At 53.5% G+C, this 23,239-nt stretch overlaps 1 protein-coding gene across 24 annotated transcripts in view; it reads right to left on the reverse strand.

The window, feature by feature from the left end:
- The window catches only part of DNM1 (dynamin 1), a 51,805-nt gene that overhangs the window by 20,790 nt on the left and 7,776 nt on the right, over positions 1-23,239 (reverse strand). For 14 of the 24 annotated variants that reach the window (XR_001721028.3, XR_008537337.2, XR_008537339.2 and 11 more), the window contains exons 2-11: positions 16,104-16,177; positions 15,677-15,826; positions 15,156-15,359; positions 14,322-14,420; positions 14,067-14,227; positions 12,161-12,303; positions 11,898-12,033; positions 11,634-11,701; positions 8,321-8,459; positions 404-490 (exon numbers count right to left, since the gene is read on the reverse strand). Coding sequence is in view for 19 of the 24 variants with exons in the window: in XM_009457353.4 (XP_009455628.1) it covers positions 404-490; positions 8,321-8,459; positions 11,634-11,701; positions 11,898-12,033; positions 12,161-12,303; positions 14,067-14,227; positions 14,322-14,420; positions 15,156-15,359; positions 15,677-15,826; positions 16,104-16,177 (1,261 nt within the window). In the remaining 5 variants the exon portion in view is untranslated. Of the gene's footprint in view, positions 1-403; positions 491-8,320; positions 8,460-10,105; positions 10,245-11,633; positions 11,702-11,897; positions 12,034-12,160; positions 12,304-14,066; positions 14,228-14,321; positions 14,421-15,155; positions 15,360-15,676; positions 15,827-16,103; positions 16,178-23,239 lie in introns of all 24 variants that reach the window. The other 10 variants (XR_010148566.1, XM_520289.7, XM_054659158.2 and 7 more) reach the window with 1 other exon arrangement.

The raw sequence follows: 23,239 nt of genomic DNA on the forward strand, positions 1-23,239 counted from the left end.
CCAGTAGCCTCCCAGCTACTCGGGAGGCTGAGGCAAGAGAATCACTTGAACCCAAGAGGCGGAGGTTGCAGTGAGCTGAGAGATCACACCACTGAACTCCAGCCTGGACGATAGAGCAAGACTCTGTCTCAAAAAAACAGTTCTGTGGATGGATGTTGCTGTGCAACAGTGCAAATGTACTTAGTGCCACTGAACTATGAGCTTAAACATGGCTAAAGTGGTACGTTATGTGTATTTTACTGCAATAAAAAAGAGAGAGAAGCAGAGAGTCAGTATGAGACAGAGGAAGACTGAGACAGAAGAGACAAAACAAGAAGGAAGCAACCCCAGGGCCAGGAGTGGAAGGCGCAGGCGGCCAGGAGTGGAAGGAAGGCGCGGCCAGGCCGGGTGCTGCGGGGCTCACCTGCTCCTTAGTGCGGCCCTCGCGCTCCCGGATGTGGGTGGTCACGATGCGCTCCATCTCCTCCCGCAGCCGCGGGTACTGCTGGAGCTGGGGAAGGGCAGGAGGGCAGAAAGCCACGTACACAGAGGGCACGGGCAGGGAGCACCCACACCCCACGAGTCCAGGGATCCGCGGCGCAGGGTGGGAGGCACACACAGAATGCCCACAACGCGGGGAAGAGAGACCTGGGGTCCCAGGACGCTGATGGCACCAAGCCACGGCCACCCCTTTCCCCCAAGTGTGGGTTCCAAATGGCGATTCAAGGGTCTTCCTGGTTCCGGGCCCTCTTCACTGGCCTACCTGGGCAACTTCAGGGCAGAGGGGTGGTTCCCGTGGGAGAAAGGCCATGGGAATGAGCCTGCCCCGCAGACTGGTTAGGTTGAGGCCTCTGGGGACCGTTAGCTCCCAAGGTGTTCCCTCATACTCAGGGCTACCCCGTGCCTTCCTAAAGGCGTGGAGGGACAGCTAGATGGGGAATCAGGCAGGGGACAGCCTCTGGACTCCTATCCAGGAGGAATCGGGGGAGGACAGGGCCCAAGGTGCCAGTTGGCCTCCTGAGTCAGGCTGGGACAGGCAATGCTCCTTGTCAGAGCTGGGGAGGGGGTTCAGGGGAAAACCAGCAGTCACACCAGACGACATGCAGGAAACACAAGCAAAAGCATGCGAGGGCTGGGGGACATGCAAGGCGGGGGCCAGCAGCATGAGCAGTACCCCGCGGGGCCTGGCTGGGCCCTGGCCCTCTTGGTGGAATCCATTCAGCTCTGTCTCCCTTGCATGCCCCTGCCCGGCACCACCATCCCCAGCCACATCTGCCCGGCTCTGGCCAGCCACACTGTCTCGACCCCACTCCTTTGGGGTAGGAGCTCAGCAGCACCTCTTTCCCCCCAGTTCTTATGAAGGGAGGCTGAAGGGGAAGTTGCTCCAAGCCCGTCCCCCTCTGCCTGCGAATCGTGCCCTCAGCTCAGTCGGGCTCTGGGCACAGCCCAGGTGATTCACTTGACTACAAGGTTCTGCCGGACTTCAGCTCCTCCAGAAAGCCTGCCCCGACTGCTTGAGAGCTGAGTTAGGGGCCTCTCTCCACTCCTCTCCCACTCCACCTCCTCCAATCAACTGGGTGGCAACTGTCCCCGAAGCAGGGCTGGGGCAGGGCCAGGCCCATGGCCAGTGCTGGAAGAGGGCGTGTTGGAGAATGAGGGAATGAATGAAGGATGGATGCCAGGGTGAGTGGCACAGGGTCCTCAGCCCTCTGGCCCATGATCAGCTCTTCCGGGGAGGAGACTCAGTGCATTTCTGATGGTGGGAGCCCACCCCCAGGGGCTCCAGTCCTGTGGGCCCACCCTCTCCACGCGGTGGCCACCTGGGGCCCAGGCAGCATGATGGGGCAAAGCTGGGAGCGCTCCTCGTCCTTCTTCCCATGGCTGGGTCAGGCCCTTCAGGTGGGTCTCCCAGTGGAGGAAGAGGCCCAGGGATTGGTGTGCCTGAGTCACAGGTGGTGATTCTGAGGGCAGGATGGAGGCCAAGGAGTTTTGAGGAGGGGCATGGGAGAGGCAGGAGGATGGGGAGAAAGCAGGGCCCTGGATATCGGTCCAGGATGCCAACACGAGGGATGCCCGCATCACACCCATCATCCCGTGGCTGTGCCAAGGGCGTGGATGATGTGGCTAAGCTCAGGAGACCTGGGGGAGGGGCAGTCTGAGACCAGGGGCTTAAAAACGGTGACTAGAGGGGCCCTGTGAACCCCACTGCTCCTGAGGCTCAAGGAAGGGCTCCCGCTCTTTGCAGTCTCCAAGTCTGGGCAGACATTTGGGACTGGGTCACAGCCACCAGGCCTCCTCTGAGGTGGTCCCAAGTGCTCCCTCCCAGGGTAGAGTTTGGAGGAGCAGGGAGAAGGAGGGAGGAGGAGGGAGCAATTTGCCAAAGAGCATGACCAATTCTCCCACTAACCGCCTGGATGTCACATGTCTCAAGTTTTCCACGTGTCACCCATGGCAGGGCAGCCTCCACCCCTTTGAGAAGTTCTGTTCCCTTTGAGCATCTTTTTCCATTCTGGCTGCCTCTGAACATTTCCAGGATGTTCCGCCAGCTTTTCAAAAGGAACTTTCCCCTCTCAGCCCTTGGCTGAGGGGGAGATCAGCCTGGAGCCCACCGGGTTAGCAGTCAGGGACACAGCCCCTGGAGCCATTCAGCCCTGGGTTCAAAGCCAGCCGCTGTCCGCTGACTCTCCTTAGAAAAATGACCAGACCTCTCTGGGCCTCAATTTCTCCATGTGGAAAATGGGGTAGTAATGACACCTTCCCTCCTAGAGTTGTTGAGAGAACTGAGCAGCACACCCCATGCCCAACATTAAACTCTTGATTTCACTCAGAGATGGCAAGTCTAATCCCAGCAGGGCTGGCAGTAATGAGAGTTCACTTATTAACACTCATTAAACTTCTGGCAGGAGTGACTTGATAACCTTAGAAAACTCGAGGGGAGGAAAAATATATATATACAAAGATAGGCAAAGGTGAGTTTTGCCTATAAGGAAAAAAATAATTATGATCCACTAAACCAATCAAAAGGCAAAAGTGGCCGGTTGCGGTGGCTTGCACCTGTAATCCCCGTACATTGGGAGGCCGAGGTGGGCAGATCACCTGAGGTTGGGAGTTCGAGACCAGCCTGACGAACATGGAGAAACCCCGTCTCTATTAAAAATACAAAAGTAGCCGGGCGTGGTGGCGTGTGCCTGTAATCCCAGCTACTCGGAGGCTGAGGCAGGAGAATCACTTGAACCCAGGAGGTGGAGGTTGCAGTGAGCTGAGATCGTGCCGTTGCACTCTAGCCTGGGCAACAAGAGCAAAATTCTGTCTCCAAAAAAAAAAAAAAAAAAAAAAAAAAAAAGGCAAAAGTATCAGTTTCCTCCTTTTAGACCAAAGCTTTCCTTTCCAAATATTTGTTGATCAGTTTTTTCTGCTCACAAAAATCACACAGATGGCAGGGCATGGTGGCGCATGCCTGTAATCCCAGCACTTTGGGAGGTCGAGGCAGGCAGATCACTTGAGGTCAGGAGTTTGAGACCAGCCTGGCTAACATGGTGAAATCCCATCTCTACCAAAAATACAAAAATTAGCTGGGCGTGGTGGCACATGCCTTTAATCACAGCTATTCAGGAGGCTGAGGCATAAGAATCGTTTGAATCCAGGAGGCAGAGGTTGCAGTGAGCCGAGATTGTGCCACTGCACTCCAGCCTGGGCAACAGAGCAAGACTTTGTCTCAAAAAAAAGAAAAAGAAATCACACAGACTCACTGTAAAAGATTAGAGCATGACTAAAATTTATGAAGTGGGCTGGGCACGGTGGCTCATGCTTGTAATCCCAGCACTTTGGGAGGCCAAGGCGGGTGGATCACCTGAGGTCAGGAGTTCGAGACTAGCGTGGCCAACATGGTAAAACCTCGTCTCTACTAAAAATACAAAAAATTAGCTGGGTGTGATGGCGGGCACCTGTAATCCCAGTTACTTGGGAGGCTGAGGCAGAATTGCTTGAACCTGGATGGCGGAGGTTGCAGTGAGCCGAGATTGCGCCATTGCACTCCAGCCTGGGCAACAAGAGCGAAACTCCATCTCAAAAAAAAAAAAAAAGTAATAATAAAAATAAATAAATAAATAAATAAATAAAATTTGTGAAGAGAAAATAAAAAGATTCCTATGGTGAATACGCCTTTGAGATTTTATCATTCACATATATTATTTTTTCTCCAAAATACCATACATTCTTTTCTGAAACCTGCTTTTTTTTTTTCCCAACAATATGCTGTGGAGGGACAAGTGAATCCCATCTTTTTTTTTTAATTTTTAATTTTCTTTTTTTTTTTTGAGACGGAGTCTCGATCTGTCGCCCAGGCTGGAGTGCAATGGCTCAATCTTGGCTAACTGCAACCTCCGCCTCCTGGGTTCAAGCAATTCTCTGCTTCAGCCTCCCGAGTAGCTGGGATTACAAGCACCCGCCACCACACCCAGCTAATTTTTGTGTTTTTAGTAGAGACAGAGTTTCACCATGTTGGCCAGGCTGGTCTTGAACTCCTGACCTCGTGATCCACTCGCCTCAGCCTCCCAAAGTGCTGGGATTACAGGTGTGAGCCACCACGCCTGGCCACCCACCCTCCCTTTTTTTTCCTTTGAGATGGAGTCTCGCTCTGTCACCCAGGCTGGAGTGCAGTGGCGTGATCTTGGCTCACTGCAACCTCTGCCTTCCAGGTTCAAGTGATTCTCCTGCCTCAGCCTCCCGAGTGGCTGAGATTACAGGTGCCCACCACCACACCCGGCTAATTTTTCTATTTTTAGTAGAGACGGGTTTCACTATTTGGCGAGACTGGTCTCAAACTCCTGATCTCAGGTGATCCACCTGCCTCGGCCTCCCAAAGTACTGGACTGGGATTACAGGCATGAGCCGCTGCACCTGGCCAAGCTTTTTTTTTTTCTGATAAGGTTTTGCTCTGTCTTCCAGTCTGGAATATGGTGGTGTGATCACAATCAGAGCTCACTGCAGCCTCGACCTTCCAGGCTCAAGCAGTCCTCCCACGTCAGCCACCTAAGTAGCTGGGACTACAGGCGTGTGCCATCATGCCCAGCTAATCTTTTTATTTTTTGTAGAGACAGGGTCTTACTATGTTGCCCAGGCTGGTCTCTAACTTCTTTTTTATTTATTTTAGAGACAGGGTCTCTAAAATAACCCAGGAGTGCAGTGGTGCAACTGAACTCCTTGGTTCAAGCCATCCTTCTGCCTCAGCCTCCCAAGTAGCAACGACTGCAGGTGCACACTGCCACGCCTGGCTAATTAAAAAAAAATTTTGTAGAGACAGGGTTTTGCTATGTTGCCCAAGCTGGTATTAAACTTCTGGCCTCAAGCAATCCTCCCGCTTCAGCTTCCCAAAGTTCTGGGATTACAGGTGTGAGCCCAGCCTATATAAACATTTTAATGGGTGCATAATATTCTATTGAATAGATTTATCACAGTTTACTTAACCATTTTCCTATTGGTGAATATTTAGATAGTCTCCAGTTTTTCTTTTTCTTTTTCTTTCTTTCTTTTTTTTTTGAGATGGAGTCTGGCTCTGTCGCCCAGGCTGGAGTGCAGTGGTGTGATCTTGGTTCACTGCAACCTCCACCTCCCAGGTTCAAGCGATTCTCCTCCCTCAGCCTCCTGAGTAGCTGGGACTACAGGCACGTGCCACCATGCCCGTCTAATTTTTGCATTTTTAGTAGAGACAGGGTTTCACCATATTGGTCAGGCTGGTCTTGAACTCCTGACCTTGTGATCCACCCACCTCAGCCTTCCAAAGTTCTGGGATTACAGGCGTGAGCCACCGTGCCTGGCCAGATAGTTTCCAGTTTTTCAATATTCTAAATAACCTGACAATGAATATCTCTGTGGATAGAGTTTTGCTTTTCTTTCTCTGTAATTGTTTCCTTAGGATAGATTCCTAGAAGATTGATTACTAGATATAAACATTTAAAAACCATGAAACACTTTGACTCTCATTCCAAAAGGAAAGCAGTGATTATGGTAAAATTTGGAAACAACCCAAATGTCCATCAAGAAGCCACTGTTGCCAGACGGTGGCTCATGCCTATAATCCCAACATTTTGGGAGGCTGAAGCAGGAGGACTGCTTGAGGCCTGGAGTTCAAGAGCAGCCTGGGCAACATAGTAAGATCCTGTCTTAACAAAAAAATTATTAGGCCAGGAGGGGTGGCTCATGCCTGTAATCCCAGCACTTTGGGAGGCTGAGGTGGGAGGATCTCTTGAGGTCAGGAGTTCAAGACCAGCCTGGCCAACATTATGAAACCCCATCTCTACTAAAAATATGAAAAATTAGCTGGGTGTGGTGGGAGGAGCCTGTAATCCCAGCTACTCCGGAGGCTGAGGCAGGAGAATCGCTTGAACCTGAGAGGTGGAGGTTGCAGTGAGCCGAGATGGCACCACTGCACTCCAGCCTGGGCAACAAGCGTGAAACTCTGTCTCAAAAAAAACCAAAAACAAACAAACAAACAAACAAACAAAAATATTAGCTGGGTGGGGTGTGGTGGTAAGTGCTTGAAGTCCCACTACTTGGGAGGCTGAGGCGGGAGGATCGCTTGAGCCCAGTTGGAGCCTACAGTGAGCTATGATTGTGCCACTGCACTCCATGCTGGGAGATACAGCAAAACCCTGTCTCTAAAAAAGAAAGAAAAAACAATGGGATAAATACTACAAATACATCTATAAGGATGTTCATTGTAACATCGTTTGTGAAGGCAAAAAAAAAAAATTGAAACTTAAATGTCCGTCAAGAGGACATTGAACATATAAATCATGCCACATTTCTACAGTGGAATACAACTCAATAGTTAAAGAGCATGAGACTGGCTGAGCGTGGTGGCTCACACCTGTAATCCCAGCACTTTGAGAGGCCAAGGTGGGCAGATCACCTGAGGTCAGGAGTTCAAGACCAGCCTGGCTAACATGGTGAAACCCCGTCTCTACTAAAAATACAAAAATTAGCCAGGCATGGTGGTGCTCACCTGTAGTCCCAGCCACTTGGGAGGCTGAGGTGGAAGTACCGCTTGAACCCAGGAAGTGGAGGTTGCAGTGAGCCGAGATCGTGCCACTGCACTCCAGCCTAGGCAACAGAGTGAGACTGTCTCAAAAAAAAAAAAAAAAAAGGCATGAGACCAATCTTTATGTAGCAACATACAAGGATTACACAACACACTGCTCAGTAAAAAAGAATGCCCGGTGGCTCATGTTTGTAATCCTAGCACTTTGGGAGGCCGAGGCAGGTGGATCACCTCCAGTCAGGGGTTCAAGACCAGCCTGGCCAACGTGGCAAAACCCCATCTCTACTAAAAATACAAAAATTAGCCAGGTGTGGTGGTACATGCTAGTAATCCCAGCCACCCGGGAGGCTGAGGCAGGAGAATACTTGAACCCAGGAGGCAGAGGTTGCAGTGAGCCAAGATGGTGCCACTGCACTCCAGCCTGGGCGACAGAGCAAGATTCCATCTCAAAAAAAAAAAAAAAAAAGGAATGGAGATGATTGATGCTTATTTGAAACTCAATGCTAAGGTGGATGTGCCTCCACCCACCAGCATAGGGAAGTCCTTCAGATATAGGTGAGGCTAGGCTCACCCCTGGCACCTCTGATTTAGCCTGCTGGAGAAGCTCCTGCAGGCAACTGATTCTCTCGCACTCCCCTGGGAAGAACTGCTTTAGACAACCTGGCTAAAAATCCTCAAAATGCCCAAAAGCAGACAAATAGGAAAAAGGCATCTAAAAAGTCACAGACAACTCAAAAGAGACCGCCCCTGTCTCTCACGCACGGATTACTGTAAAGTGAGTAATCCAATATGCTTGCAGGCAAATTGGTTTTGAGGAACTAGGACAGCTCCCCCTGCCCAGGAGGCCCTGACCTCAGACCCCTTCCTCTGTCCTTCCTAAAACTGAATCACACTCTGCTTCTCTTTTCTGAGACTCTGTTTTGCCATCTGCAAAATGGGAATAACAACACTACCCACGTCTTAGGGTGGTTGAGAGGACTGAGTCAGATAGTAAGGGCAAGCACTTAGCGTGTGCTTGGCACATAGTAGGTGCTCAGTAAACAGCTGCCATCTCCTTAACATCATCTTCATCACTAGCATAGGTGCCACCAAGGAGGCTTGGGTTGGAGTCAAGTCTTCTGGGATGGGGGCCTGGAGGGGTCATGAGTGCAAGTACCCAGGGTTAGAAACTGGCAGGAAACACTAGGGCTGGGTCCCTGCGGGTAGCCGTGAGGCCGGCTCAGCAGATCCTTCTGCCCACGGGAGGCTGTGGCCACAAGGAATGGACGGCCAGGCCCAGCCCCGCCCAGGCGGCCGTCATACCTTTTCGCTACACTTTCTGATGGTGGCTGTGAGCTCACTGACTACCATATCCACACACTTGATACTGGGCTCTTTGAGCTTCTGCACCTGCTTTTTCACTGTGGCTTCAAAAGCGAGGTCAGGTGTGAAGAGGCCCGTCCTGCACCCAGGGAGGAGGTGGGGACAGGAGGAGGAGCAGCCGTGGGTGGGGAGGAGAAGTGGGTGAAAGCCAAGCAGAGACAGGAATCCAGGGGTGGAGAGGATGGCACGGGCACGGGGGAAGAGAGAGAGACATCGACACAGATAAAGAGAGAGAGAGAACAGAAGACAATGTGAGCGTGGGACCGGCCCTCCCTTGCCACCCGGGGTTGGCACCTCCCAGGTGCTGCCAAGCATCCCCTGGGCTCCATAGGTATGGCCAGAGGTACGAGGGACCAAGCCCCTGCTCCGTACAAGACCCCTATTGAGTTCAGATCCTCTTCCCAGGGATGCTCCCCTGCTCCTCGGCCTCACTGAGGCTGCCTGCTCTCTCCCAGTGCCGTCTTTGTCCACAGCCTTGGGTTCTCCTAAGGAGCTGACCCAGGCCAGGACAAGGCCAGGACCTCATCCACCCATCCTGTTCAATTCTACGTTTCCCAGTGTCCCAGAATTTGCTTCATCCTGACTCCAAACCTCAGTACCATTCCCTATCTCTAGGGTTGCCGCATCCAGCTGCCCAGGCCATGCACTGCACAACTCCAGGGGGGTCCATTCCCATAAACCGTGGCGCAGAGGCTGCCTCCTAGGGTTGCAGTATAGCAGCCTGACCTCCACTCTCCAGCTCCCTGCTCTAGTCCCGCCCCTCCCTTTCTCTTCAAGGGGCATTCCTTGCCTCTCCTCCACAGGGGTTTGGTGGAACCAAAAGACAGAAAGAGAAGAGGAAAGACAGAAAGAGTAGAGGTGGTGATAGAGAGGGGCCGGGACAGCAGTGGGGAGAGGAAAGGAAGGGAGGCTGGAGGGTGGAATCGAGGAGCACTGGACTTGGAGTCCAGAGCCGTGGCTTCAAGTAACAGCTCTGCCACTTCCTGACTACTGTGACTTGGGCAAGCCACTTGATCTCCTGGAGCTTCAGTGTTTGTGCTGTGAAATGGGCACCGTCCTCCCTGTCCTGCCTCCCTGCGTGCTTCTGTGAGGCTTGGATGGTGGGGCAGATGGGAGAAGGGCTCTATCCCTGGAAAGCCAGATGTGGATGGAAGGGAGGGAGAGGCCCTGCGTGAGGGTCTTATGTGAGCATCCTGTGTGAGGGTCCTGAGTGAGGGGGAGATGAGTATGGGGAGGATGAAGGACAGCGGGGAGCCAGGGCACCTGCTAGTCCTGGGTCCTCTGCACCCCCACTGGCCACCCAGGCCCACCGAGCAGTGCCCGAGAAGGCCCTGCATTTCACCTGTCTCCAAGGCTAAGGTTTCCCCAGACCCCTCCCTGGAGCTCCCAAAGATGACACCTCTGAGGACAGGGAGGGGGCTCAGGGTCCCCTCAAGCCCTATTCTCTGAGCTGGGGGAGCTCTTGGTGGGCTCTTGGGGTAAACAGCCAGCCATCATCCCCGTCTCACCCATGTCCAATCCCTGGGTCCCCAGACCTGGGGGCCAGGGGTGGGTGAGGCCCTCTCAGAGGCACATTGTCTCCTATTCAGTGGTGGCCTGCCTCCCCACCCCGCTGAGGTCTGTACATGCTACCGAGGAGGCAGGGGGGGACATGGGGAAGGAGCGCCTGGCAGCAGTGCAGGGCGGGGCAGAGGCGGTGGGGGCTGGCCCGGGCCTCCGGGTTACCTTCTTGGTGCACTGTCTAACGGTGCTGATTAGCTCCGAGATAACCATGTCCACACACTTGAGACACGGTTCTCGGATCTTCTTCACCTGCTTTTTCACAATGGTCTCAAAGGCCATGTCTGGGGTAAACAGCCCCGTTCTGAACGCCCGGAGCGGGAGAAGGGCAGAGTGTCACAGGCCAGTGCCGGCCAGGAGGGCCAGGCCGAGGCTCCTCCCCAAGCCCATGAACTCTGCCTGAGGGGCCCTTCCACTACCCCTCTCTGGGCCTCAGTGTCCCCAGTTGTAAAATGGGAGGGAGGGGTTCTAATGAAGGGTTTTTTGTTGTTGTTGTTATTTTTTTTGAGACGGAGTCTTGCTCTGTCGCCCAGGCTGGAGTGCAGTGGCGCAATCTTGGCTCACTGCAACCTCCGCCTCCTGGGTTCACGCCATTCTCCTGCCTCAGCCTCCCAAGTAGCTGGGACTACAGGCGCCTGCCACCACGCCCGGCTAATTTTTTCGTATTTTTAGTAGAGACAGGGTTTCACCGTGTTAGCCAGGATGGTCTCAATCTCCTGACCTCATGATCCGCCTGCCTCGGCCTCCCAAAGTGCTGGGATTACAGGCGTGAGCCACCGCGCCCGGCCCTAATGAGGCTCTTTGGGGCAAGACAAGGTGGTTGAGTATCTGATATGTAAGTCCTGCTTCCTCGTAAGGGTCTGTGCATATAGAAGATTCTATGGCCAGAAATGGCTTGAAAATTGCCAAACGTGGTTCTCCATAAGAGCCTTTCCAGGAATAGAGTGTTTTGTTTTAAGACTAGGAAAGAGATCTTTTTTCTGTGAATTGGCCAGTGCAGTTATCAGGAAGTAAATTCCATGCCAAATCTTGGAAATGAACCTGCATGAGAGCAGGGGACACTGGGTCTTGTTCACTGCTTGGCATAGGGTAGGTGCTTTAAATTTTCCTGCCCAGTGGATTTGTTGGATGAACACAGCATAGATCCGGGTCCCTGAAGGGGATCTAAGCTTTTAAGGAACAGATTCCACCTCCCAATCCTGTTTCCTACTCCACGGGTTGCCTAGAAGGAGGGCGGTGGGGTGGAATGGGACTGACTCTGGGCTACTGTGAATACAGGAGGGTCTGGAGGATTGCAAAGTCCCCGGCCGTCATAAAAGGACACAGCCTCATACTTAGATGCTCCACCCCAGGCCCTCGTAGTGGTTTGGACATCTTTGTCCGGTTACCTGGGTGGCACTGGGGGAGCTATCTCACCCTGGGGATGGGCCCAGCCCCAGAGGGTGTTTCCCCGGCCACCTGCGCCCTGGGCTGTGCCCAGTTGGCCCAGCAAGTTGCAGTAGGCGGGGTGGCCCGGGTCCACCTCCCCAAGCTGGAGCCTGTCATGCAGGGAGCCAGAAAGTTGGGGTCGAGAGGACTGGGGAACAGAGCTTTCAGTCCTTCCTGAGGGAGGTCCACTTCATCACTCCCTGCGCCTCTGTCCCAGACCCCCTACTTCTGGGGTTCAGCCACCCTCCCAGGCCCTAATACGTGCCTAATGCCATGGATATTCTTGATAGCATAGCTGATCTCCCTTCGGAGTTCCTTCTCATCAAACTCCATCTGTGTAGAAAAGCAGAGAAAAGCCTGGTCAGGGCCTGTCCTACTACCTGGGAGGTCAAGACAGGGCCCACCCCACACCTAGGGCTGGGCATCAGGGCCTGTGGGGTTGGGGTCAGCAAAAACACACGCAGAGAGAGTCCTGAGTGAGGGTGGGGGGAGTCCTGAGCCATCCTGTCCCCAGGGCTGCCTGACCTACCTTGACCAGCTCGAAAGGGAAGCGCTCGTGGAAGATTCGGTTAATGCGGGCTCCCCCCGACAGTTCGTAGGTGTCGATCTGATCTCCTGAGCCCTCAATGCGCTTCTCAAAGTCTACTGCGAACTGCTGGACCATCCTGGGGGGAGAGTGGTGTGGCCTGAGGGGGCAGGAGCAGCCCAGCAAAGGGAACCCTGGGAGAGCCCCACGCTGAGAGGCTGGGGGCGGGGATTCAGTGATAGGAGCAGGAGCTGGGGGAGCCTCACTGCAGCAGGGCCTTGGTCTTGCGAGCTGGGTCATCAGGGCGGAAGTTCTTGTATTCCTCCACCTCCTTCTCAATGGACAGCAGCTGGCTCTGCAGCTTGTTCCGCAGCCCCGGCAGTGTGTCCCGGATGTGGTTCGTCAGTTGCTGGGGGTAAGGGTGAGGAAAGGGTTGAGGACAGATGGTCACAGGGCCAGGAAGGGACTTGGATGCCAGGGGACTGTGTGAACGTGGTGAGGTGGAGAGCTATGGAGGGCAGCCCTGCCACTGCTGCCCAGGCCACTAGCAAGAAAACTGGTTCATAGAAGGAGCTTGCAGAGATGTATTAGTTGAATTAATGAGTGCATAATTTTCAATAAAGCCAGAAATCTGGATTTGTATTTGGAATTTCCTGATTTTTGGCCAATTTAATATTTTTATTTTTATTTATTATTATTTTTTTTGAGACGGAGTTTCACTCGTCACCCAGGCTGGAGTGCAATGGTGTGATCTCAGCTCACTGCAACCTGCGATCTCTGCCTCCCAGGTTCAAGCAATTCTCCTGCCTCAGCCTCCCGAGTAACTGGGACTACAGGCGTGCACCACCATGCCCAGCTAATTTTTTGTATTTTTAGTAGAGACAGGTTTTCGCCTTGTTGGCCAGGCTGGTGTCGAACTTTTGGCCTCAAGTGATCCACCCGCCTCAGCCTCCCAAAGTGGTGGGATTACAGGCATGAACCACCATACCATCCCAATTTAATATTTTTAGACGTGCGTCTGAGGCAGGGGTGGCCAGAGGGCTGCCCCTTGGACCCTCTGGGTTTAAAGCCTCCTTTAAGGTCATTCTCAAGTTCTAGCACTCATTCTCACTAGGTGCCCCCACACAGTATCTCCCTAAACATTTACAACAATCCTATGAAACAGGTCTGATCACCATTGTCTCCATTTTACAGATGCAGAAATAGAGGCTCAGAGGCCAGGCACGATTATGGCTCATGCCTGTTATCCCAGCACTTTGGGAGGCCAAGGCGGGCAGATCACCTGAGGTCAGGAGTACGAGACCAGCCTGGCTAACATGGTGAAACCCCGTCTCTACTAAAAATACAAAAATTAGCCAGGCGTGGTGGTGTGTGCCTGTAATCCCAGCTACCTGGGAGGCTGAGGTAGGAGAATCCCTTGAATCCAGGAGGCAGAGGTTGCAGTGAGCTGAGATCGCACCATTGCACTCCAGCCTGGGTGACAAGAGCAAAACTCCATCTAAGAGAGAAAGAAAGAAAGGAAGGAAGGAAGGAAGGAAGGGAAAGAAAGAAAGAAAGAGAAAGAAAGAAAGAAGAAAGGAAAGAAAGGAAAGAAAGAAAGAAAAGAAAGAAAGAAAGAAAACAAATAAAAAAGAAATAGAGGCTCAGAGAGCCAGAGAGAGTGTCTCAGAGGGGGAGTGACAAAACTGGGATTGGAAACCAGGTCTTGCCTACACAGACAGACAGTCAGACAGACAGACAGACAGACACACACACACACACACACACACACACACACACACACACGCTTCAGTTCTGGATGCCCCATTCCAGATGGAGAAAAGTCCTGGGGAAGCTCCTGGGATTCCCTGTCAAGGTCTTCAGCCGAGTATACTTGAATCCTGGCCCCCAAACCCAAGCTCTTCCCCATGACACCCTCCACATAGGTCTTGGCCTTCTCTGTGTTGGGGACTTCCAGGGCTTCCCTGGCAGGTCCCAGACAGGGAAAGGTCAGTGAAGCTTTGCTGCTACCTGGCTGTGGGGCTGTGGGCAAGTTGCTTTGCTTTTCTGAGGCTTAGTTTGTCTATCTGCACTACGGAGAGGCTAACCTCTGCTGTTCACTCTCAGAACACACTTAAATTATCCTGTTTTCATGCTTGTTTCCCCAGGCCCCATCCTGGCTTGGTTGCCTACCTGATTGAGGACCTTCTGCAGGTAGGGCGTGCCCATACGGTCAGCCAGGTGGCGATAAGATGGATGGGAGAGGAAGAACTTTCGTTCAGCAGCCAAGGCGGCGGTAATGTCCTTCTTGCCATCAATGTCCTTCTGGCTCCGGTTCACCACCCCAATGTAGCCTGTGAACAGTATCAAGGTCAGGGCAACCAGCCTCAAGGGGAGGAGAAGGGTGGGGAAGGGCTGGGGAGTGGTTGAGGGGCATGGCCTGCTTACCTCTGCGCAGGGGGAGCAGCTTGTTCTCCAGCACGTCACGGGCATCTGTGCCCTCGTCCATCAGGTCCAGCTTGGTGATGACCCCGATGGTGCGCTGGCCTGGGTGCACCAGCAGGAGGGCCGTCTACAGCTGCACCCGCTCTCACACACAAATCCATGCACTCCCACTCCCATCCCCCTGTTCTCCTTGGCCCCCTGCCCACTCACTGCCTCCTCTCTTTTCCCCTTATTCATTTTCCACAGAGTAGCCAAAATGATTTTTATTTATTCTTCTTGTTTTTTTATTTGTTAGAGATGGGATCTCGCTTTGTTGCCAGGCTGCTTTCCAACTCCTGGCTTCAAGCGATCCTCCCAAGTTGGCCTCCCAAAGTGCTGGGATTACAGGCGTGAGCCACTGCACCCGGCCTTTTTTTCTTTTTTGAGACAGGGTCTCACTCTTGCCCATGCTGGACTGCAGTGGTGCGAGTAGGGCTCACTGCAGCCTCAACCTCCTGGGCTCAAGTGATTCTCCGGCCTCAGCCTCACGAGTAGCTGGGACCACAAGCGTGCACCACGGTGCCCGGCTAATTTTTAAATTTTTTGTAGAAATGGGGTCTCACTAGGTTGCCCAGCCTTGTCTCGAACTCCTGGGCTCAAGCAATCCTCCCGGCTTGGCCTCCCAAAGTGCTGGGATTACAGGCATGAGCTACCATGCCTGACCCCCAAAGTAATTTTTAAAGGTACAAATCTGATCCCACCGCTATTCTTAGACCGTTCAGAGGCTCCCCTTTACACTAAGAATAGACAGCCTGCAAGCCTGATGTTTTGTGCATTGGCCACCGGGTGGGAACCTACCCTGGGGGTCCACCTCCTTGGCGACCTTGAGGGCGTCAGAATTGGCCAGGTCAGAGTTGGCGGGGGACACGGCCAGGATGAGGCAGTTCTCCTTGGTGACAAACTGCATAAGCATGTCTCGGATCTGGAACTCGATGTCGGGAGGTTGGTCCCCCACCGGGACCTTGGTCATTCCGGGCAGGTCCACCAGGGTCAGGTTCAGCACTGGACAGGGCGGCGAGAGGGCGGGCTCAAGGCGAGGGGCGTGGCCGCGGGCGAGGTTAAAGAATAGGGCGGGGTTAGAGAAGCTGCTTGGGAGCAGGGAGGCAGGTGGGTGGGACTAGGAAATCTCAGGGCGAAAGTGGCAGCCTGTTGGAGGCGTGGCCGGAAGTGGGCGGAATCACGGCTGGGTGGAGCTTGGAATAGGATGATGCAGAAGCGGGGTCGCTCTAGGGGCGGAGTCTGCAGGAGGAGCGAGGCACGCAGAGGTGCGTCGCCAAGAAAATGATTCTTAGAGGTTAGGGCGGGGCCAGGGTCCTCACCGTGCGGCGAGTAGACGCGGAGGTTGATAGGCACCGGCGAGATGCCCTTGTTGGTGCCGGTGACCCTGTCGGTCTCGGCCTCGATCTCAAGGCGCACCTCCTCGAAGTCGGTGAATTTCTTTCCCTTGCAGTGCAGGAACTCGGCATATTCTGCTCCAGAAGCGGGCAGGGGAAGGGCAGTAGGCATCAAGGTCTGGAACCCCACCTGGGGGTTTTCATCTCCCACCGGTAATAGAGCCCTCTAGACACACCCAAGCAGAACCACCACCCACGTCTCCATTATGTATTTTGATCCCCGCTATCCCTAAGGGGAACGAGGCCCACAGTCACACAGCAAGCAAATTCGTGGCCAGGCTGGCCCTCAGCTTGGGGACGGGGGAGAGGCTGGAGTGGGCAGGCCTGGCTGCTGGTGAAGGAGGGCACGTACCTGTGGTTGCATTGACCAGCTGCAAGACCAGGGGACGTCGGGTGACAATGCCAGATCCTCGAGGCAGGAAGTCCCTGCAATGAGTTGGAGGTCAAAGGAGGGTCAAGATATGAGGGGGCGCCCTCTGTCCCAGGGGTACCTGTCCGGCCCCTGGGAAAGCCAAAGTTCCCTCCAAAGTGCTGGCTCCACCGCTCCTTAGCCCAGGGGCTTCAGGTAACTAAGAGCAGCAAATGGCAGCCCAGAAAGGTGGAAAATACTTTTCCTCAAGTCGCCTGGGTCACAGAATTTATGCATCTGAGCTGCCAAGAGACTGGATCAACTCCTAGATACGTCCTGTGTTGGTTTTGAACCAATAGGAAGTCCCTGCCCCAACTCAGCCACGGCCATTCAGCCCCAGAAAACTGAGGCATGGGGTCTCCCACATGCCTATGTGTCCAATGCCCACAGAGTGGATCCCAGGAAACAGAGCTGTAACTTCTCCCCTCCCTTCCGCTGTGGGGCAGGGCAGCATCTCACTTCCCCTTCTCCAGGCTCCATATGGCTAGGGTTGAAGAAGAGTGGGGAAGGAGGCGGCAAGGAAAAGGACTCATGGGCCGGGTGCAGTGGCTCACGCCTGTAATCCCAGCACTTTGGGAGGCTGAGGCGGGCGGATCACCTGAGGTCAGGAGTTTGAGACCAGCCTGGCCAACATTGTGAAACCCTGTCTCTACTAAAAATACAAAAAAATTAGCTGGCGGGGTGTCAGGCACCTGTAATCTCAGCTATTTGGGAGGCTGAGGCAGGAGAATTGTTTGAACCCGGGAGGCGGAGGTTACGGTGAGCCAAGATGGCGCCATTGCACTCCAGCCTAGGCAACAAGAGCAAAACTCCACCTCAAAAAAACCCACAAAAAAACAAAAAAACTCATGCTTCTTAGTGCCTACTGCATGCCAGGCGCTTAGTGGGGCTCCATACTGTAGCCCCATGAGGCAGGTGCTGTTATTACCCCCATTTTGCAGATGAGGGAGCTGCACCTTAGAGACATTCAGGTTGCACAGCCAGTATCTGGCAGAGCAGACCCTGGTCTCGGATATATTTGACTCTGCAGTGACACTCCCCTGCCCTTCAGCCCCCCGTGAACTGAGCCGCCTTTGAAGGACTGGACTGAGAGGTCCCAAAGTCATCCCCCGTCCCCAGACCTGACAGTCTATAGCTTAGACATCTGCTCGTGCCAATGTCAACCTCAGCTGTCCTTTTGGCTGACTCTTGTGGGTGCCGGTTCTCTGTCCAGTCAGCTCTTTTCATCCACCTCCCTCTGCGCCACCCTCCAGCTGGCACAAGCACAAGGGTGAAGGCCTCTCCAGGAATCAGGATGTCAGAATTGCCAGTCATGGGATCTCCAGGGCCCAGGAAAGGGGGGAACAGGTCGAAGCCCGAGGGACCATTGAGACACAGCTAGCGCCTTATTCACGGAGAGGCCCAGGGAGGGAAAAAGATACATTCAAGCTCTACAGAGCCAGAGGTGGAACCCAGGTCTCTTGCTCCCAGCCCAGAGCCTGACCCAGACTCACAAGTCTTCTTGCACCCCAGGGTCAGGAGCTAAGGGTCTTAGGTACAACAGACTAGACCCAGAGCTCCTAGGTTCAAAGCCCCCTCTTGAAGCCTCTCCACTGCCTCACTTCTGGGGAAGTGGACGCTGCTGGGGAGGAGTCAGGAATTATACTGGAGAAGGAGAAGGATGGTAAGCCCTGTGTATATTCATCATTTCTGCGCACCAGGCAAATGCTTTTCATTCTTGCCAGACAGTGAGCAGGGCAGCCTCTTTCTGTCTGCCACTGTATCCCAGTGCCCAGGACAGGGCTTAGCACACAAGGGGCACTCAATAAATTCTGATTGAATCCCCAAGTCCTCGAATCTGTGCTCTGATATAGAGATTATCATTTTACAGAGGAAGCAGCTGAGGCTCAGAGAGGTGAAGTGACTCACCCAAGGTCACACAGCAGAGCGGGGATTCAAAGCTGAGTGTCTGTTGGACCCTCAGCCTGGAAACTTCCTCATTCAATGGTGCTGTCTCAAACCCAAGAAGCCAGACTTGGCTTTTTATGTAATTCAATTAAATTCAGTCTGTGCCGGGCCCTGGGGATGGGAGATGATGAGTCAGACAGTTCCCACCCTGAGGAACTCACAGTGTGGTGGGAGAGACAGACAAGTAAACAGATAATGCAATGCAGCGTGGTATGCGCTAGAACAGAGGTGTGCCAGGCGGCACAGAGGGAGGGGGTTTGCTGGGGGGTGGGAGGACTTCCGGTCTCAATCGCTCCCATCCTTTACTCAAAGACTCCTTTGGGGGCGTGACTTCCAGTTTTGGGAGTTCCCCAGGGCTGTGGAGATAGAACAGCTGTTCTCATAGAAGCTGGGGTGGGTGTGGGGGCCGGGGGTCCACCCTCTTCTCCACCAGCTCCTCACCAGCAACACCATGGCAACAGTAGTTGCCATGGAAACTGCAGGAGGGGCTGGAAAGGATGGGACTCCCCTCAAAGAGTCCCCCACACAGAGACATGGACTTTCCCTGGAGTTCTTCCCTGAGAGGCCTCTCCTTGAGCAGACGGGCCCACGCAGCCCTGGTGAGCCTGAGGGGTGGAGGTCTCCAAGGTGCCACATAGCGGGTGTGGGGAGCCCAGGGCCCAGCTGGCAAGAATGCTGGGTGGTCAGGGTCTGGGCCAGCTGCCTGCTGCCTCCCCAGGGCTACTTAAAGGGCAAGTAGCTTCTGGGAAGCAGAGACTAGAGGCAGGGCCATGTCTGGGGGTCAACCCCTCCCAGAGCCAAGATCTCCTGGTGCCCAGATGGGGAGGTGGCCCATCTCTGTCATGGCCCAGGTTCTCAAAGTGAGGCCCTCACGCGGCCTGCATCAGAATGCCTTGGGTAGTTTGTCCAGACACATGCTCCTCAGGCATGCTGGGCTAGAATCTCAAGAGGGCTTCACGGGGAGGCAGAATCTGGGTTTTAAATGGATCCTCAGGTGGTTTCCACACTCCGTGTTAAGTTTAAGGACCATCTGCCCCATGCTGAGGAGCCAGTGCCAGGCTGGCTCCTTCATCGAATCCTACATTGGCCTTTCCTTGGCCTGGTGCCTGGTGCCAGGACCCGAGAGGTCTGCTTCCCAGTCTCACGTCTGGACTGACAGTGGGGAGGACCAGCAGGTCCCCAGGTCCGGACAATGAGCTCCTCACTCACTTCCGGGTTCCTGCCTGGCACAGGCCCCGCACGTAGTAGGCGTGCAGGCAACACCGGAAGGAATGTGCATGACTCAGCAGCTCCCTAGCTCTTCCCTTTCACCTGGACACACTGTCCCACTTTAGCCCTCTGTTTAAGGGTCCCCTAGGTGGCCCTCCTTCTCCCCAGTGGGGATCCAGACTAGATCCAGCCTCCAGCTCCTGGTTAGGCTAAGGGAGGACAGAACAGGTGCCCAGAGAAAAGTATCAGGCCCACCAGCCTCGGAGGCCGCGTGCTGTGCCCAGCGTGGGAGGGGCGGCTGCTGGCATGCCAGTTCTCCCCACTCATTTGGAGCAGATGGTGGGTTCCCAGGGAGGCTGTGCCTGGCCATCTGCAGAGGCACCTTCAAACGTGAAACATGAGGGGACGAAACAAACACCTCTCAGGAACCCCAAATGCCACACTCCCTGTCTGAACTGGAGTTGTCACCGTGAGAGGGGTCTGGAGAAACTGAACCCAAGGGCTGACGTGACCCCTACCCCTACCCCTACTCTAGGACCTGAGACTTGGGACCAGAGCTCTGGGATCCTGGTTCCCAGGCCCTGCTGAATGCAAATGACCCCAGGAAGTAACGTGCTTAACTGGGCGTGCACCCAGTGCTGGTCATTCTTCTATGCCTCCTCTTTTTTGGGCTCTGATGTCAGATGGACCCCACATTGAATGTCTGAGCTGTCATGTAGGAGCTGTGTGGCTGTGCACAAATGACCATACCTCTCTGAGCCTCAGTTTCCACATCAGTAAAATGGGTTGCTGTGAGGCTTATACCAACTGATGGCTGAACCAATCGTGGCCACTATGATTATAAATAACGATAGCTTGCTGGGCATGCTGAGACCACAGGCTGGACTCCCACAGCCTCGCCACCAGAAGAGGCAGCGGGGAGAGAGTTGGACGGTGGGTTTCCTGGAGGATGGCAGTGAGCGTGGGGGTGAGGGCAGGATATTTCCAGCCAGATCTTGACCCTGGAGGTGGAAGGCAAGGGGGGTGGGCAGGGGCGTGCTCTGAAGCAGGGAGCTGGGGTGCCTGCAAGGGAGTGGGTAGGCCAAGAAATACAGTTGGGAGGAGGTGAGGCTACCCCCAGGCAACAAGTCGCTCTCTGTTCCTGCTGCCCCAGGGGACCCTAGGCAGCCCCGTCACAGCTCATGAATTTCAAGCTGAGGTCTGAACACTGCAGGGCAGTTCTGGCCTTGGCTTTCCTTGATGTTCTGATGGCCCCAGGAGCAGGGACTAGGCTAGACTTGTTCGTCACAATATCCCAGCACCCAGCCCTGGGTCTGGCATGTAGCAGACTCTCAGGACACCCGCACTGACCAAAAAAGGGAATGGAAGATGAGCTCTACCATCGGCTTCATTGTGTAGGGTAGAAACTGAGGCACAAAAGGGAAGAGTCTTGCCCAAGATCATGGTGCAAGTTGGTGACAAGGTAGGGCTCCTGAGTCCGGGTAGGTGCTCTCTCCACAGCAATCTTTCTCCCTATTAAGCAGAGCCTATTACCTTCCCTTATTTCTTATCTTCTCATCCTTCCTACTTTCTTTCCCACCTTCCCTCCCTCCCTTCCATCAATCCAAGGGTTGATGACTTTGTATTTTCAAAAGGGAAATAGATCTCTTTTGCCTCTAATTTTTAAAATCATGTGTTCTCCATTTTAAAAGATTCAGAAAATGACAAGGTGCGGTGGCTCACTCCTGTAATCCCAACACTTTGGGAGGCCGAGGTGGGCGGATCGCCTGAGGTCAGGAGTTTGAGACCAGCCTGGCCAACATGGTGAAACCCCATCTCTACTAAAGATACAAAAATTAGCAGGGTGTGGTGGCGTGTGGCTGTAGTCCCAGCTACTCGGGAGACTGAGGCAGGAGAATCGCTTGAACCCGGGAGGTGGAGGTTGCAGTGAGCCGAGATCCTGCCGCTGTACTCCAGCCTGGATGACAGAGTGAGACTCTATCTCAAACAAACAAACAAACAAAAAGATCCAGAAAATACGTGAAATATTTAAAAAATAAAAACCAATAGTCATCCCAACATCTGATGGGAGCCACTGTCAACATTTTATCATTCATCATCATCATCATGGCTAAACACTGAGGAATTGCTGACTGTCAGCCAGGGACTCTGCCAGGGACTTGAAAATCTACATCAGCACAAGATTTCTTTTTAGGGTGACGGAAATATCCTAAAATTAGATAGTGATGATGGTTGCACCACTCTGTGAATATACCAAAGATCATTGAATTGTGCCTTTAAAATGGGTGAATGGTATGGCATGTAAATTATACCTCAATAAAGCTGTTTAAGAAAATCTACAGCCTTTGGATCGATTCTTGCATGGCTGTGTGAAATCAGAGTGATCAGTTTCTCCATGTTACAGGGAAGAAACTGAGACTCGGAAAGGTGAAATCACATGCCTCTCAGGCGCTCACATGCACACTGGGTTATCAGCCCTTTGATAGCTTCTCTATTCACCTAACATATCATAGACATTTCCAAAGTTATTCACTATGCAGCTACATCTGGATCCTCTTTCTGTTTCCCTCCTTCTTTCCTTCCTTCCTTCCTTCCAGCCGGGTCTTGCCGTGTTGCCCAGGCTGGAGTGCAGTGGTACGATCATAGCTCATTGCAGCCTCAAATTCCTGAGCTCAAGCAGTCCTCCCACCTCAATCTCCGAAGTAGCTGGGACTACATGTGTGCACCACCATGCCCAGCTATGGATCCTTATTTCTTATCACCAGCATCTTGATGAGAAGGAACCCCAGCTCAGCCACTAAATTATTTCCTTGTTCTGAACCTCAGTTTGCCCATCAGCGAAATAGGACACAGGCCAGCAGCTGCCTCCTAGGGCTGCTGAGGGAATGCCCTGAGATCCTGGCTGTGGAAGGACCTAACAGGGGGTGCCCATTGGCAGGTCCCAGTTCCTGAGCACGTGCCATGTGCTGGGTGCTTTATGTGCTACAGCATTGCATTCCTTTGAAATGGGGACCCAGGTTGGGGGTGAGGGTGCATTCACCCGCTGAGATTTTTCTCCCCACCCTGGCTAGTGGCCTCCTTTCCCTGACCTAAGAAGAGAGGCACATGAGACAGAGTGATTAAAGAATAACACAGTCATGACTAGATACGTTGTTAATATTAACCATGGTTGGAGCCGCCCTCTGCCAGGAGCTCTGAGCCCAAGGCAACGGGCTTCTTTCTTCCTCTACAGCTTCCCATCTGGGAGAAAACAAAGCCCTACCCCACACAGGGAGGGCCAGGTCATGGCAGGAGAGGGTCATCAGAGAAGGCATCCCAGAGGAGGTGTTGGCTGATGTGACACTTGGAGGAAAGACCCAGTGAAAGAGGAAGACAACGGCAGGGTGAAGAGCTTTCCAGGGGCCAGCCACCTGGAATCCTGGAATCCCAATACTTTGGGAGGCTGAGGTGGGAGGATCGCTTGGGGCCAGGAGTTCAAGCCCCAGCTTGAGGCCAGGAGTTTGAGACCTGGCTTGAGGCCAGAAGTTTGAGACCAGCCTGGGTAACATAACAAGACCCTGTCTGTACAGAAAAAAAAAAAAAAAAAGAAGCTTCCAGGTGAGAGAACAGCATATGCAATAGCACCCCAGGAGAGTGAGAGAGAGGGCACGGCCCTATTTTTCCCACGAACTGTAATATATTCAGGTAGACCAGGAGGGAGCGGCTGAAAGGAAGCAGGACTGGGTAATCAGCCCTCAGGGGCCCAACTCAGGTGTGGGGTTCCGTTTTGAGGGCAGGGAATCCAAAGAGGGCTTCAAGCTAGGAAGATAGATTGGGAGGCTGGAGAGAGTTTCATGCTGTTGGGCGGGGAATGGGTTAGGGGGCAAGGGAGGAAACTACTCTGCTGCTAAGACAAAGGGGCTGGAGTTTGAGGTAGACAGGAG

Source organism: Pan troglodytes, chromosome 11 (genome assembly GCF_028858775.2).
Source record: "Pan troglodytes isolate AG18354 chromosome 11, NHGRI_mPanTro3-v2.0_pri, whole genome shotgun sequence".
NCBI lineage: Eukaryota > Metazoa > Chordata > Mammalia > Primates > Hominidae > Pan > Pan troglodytes.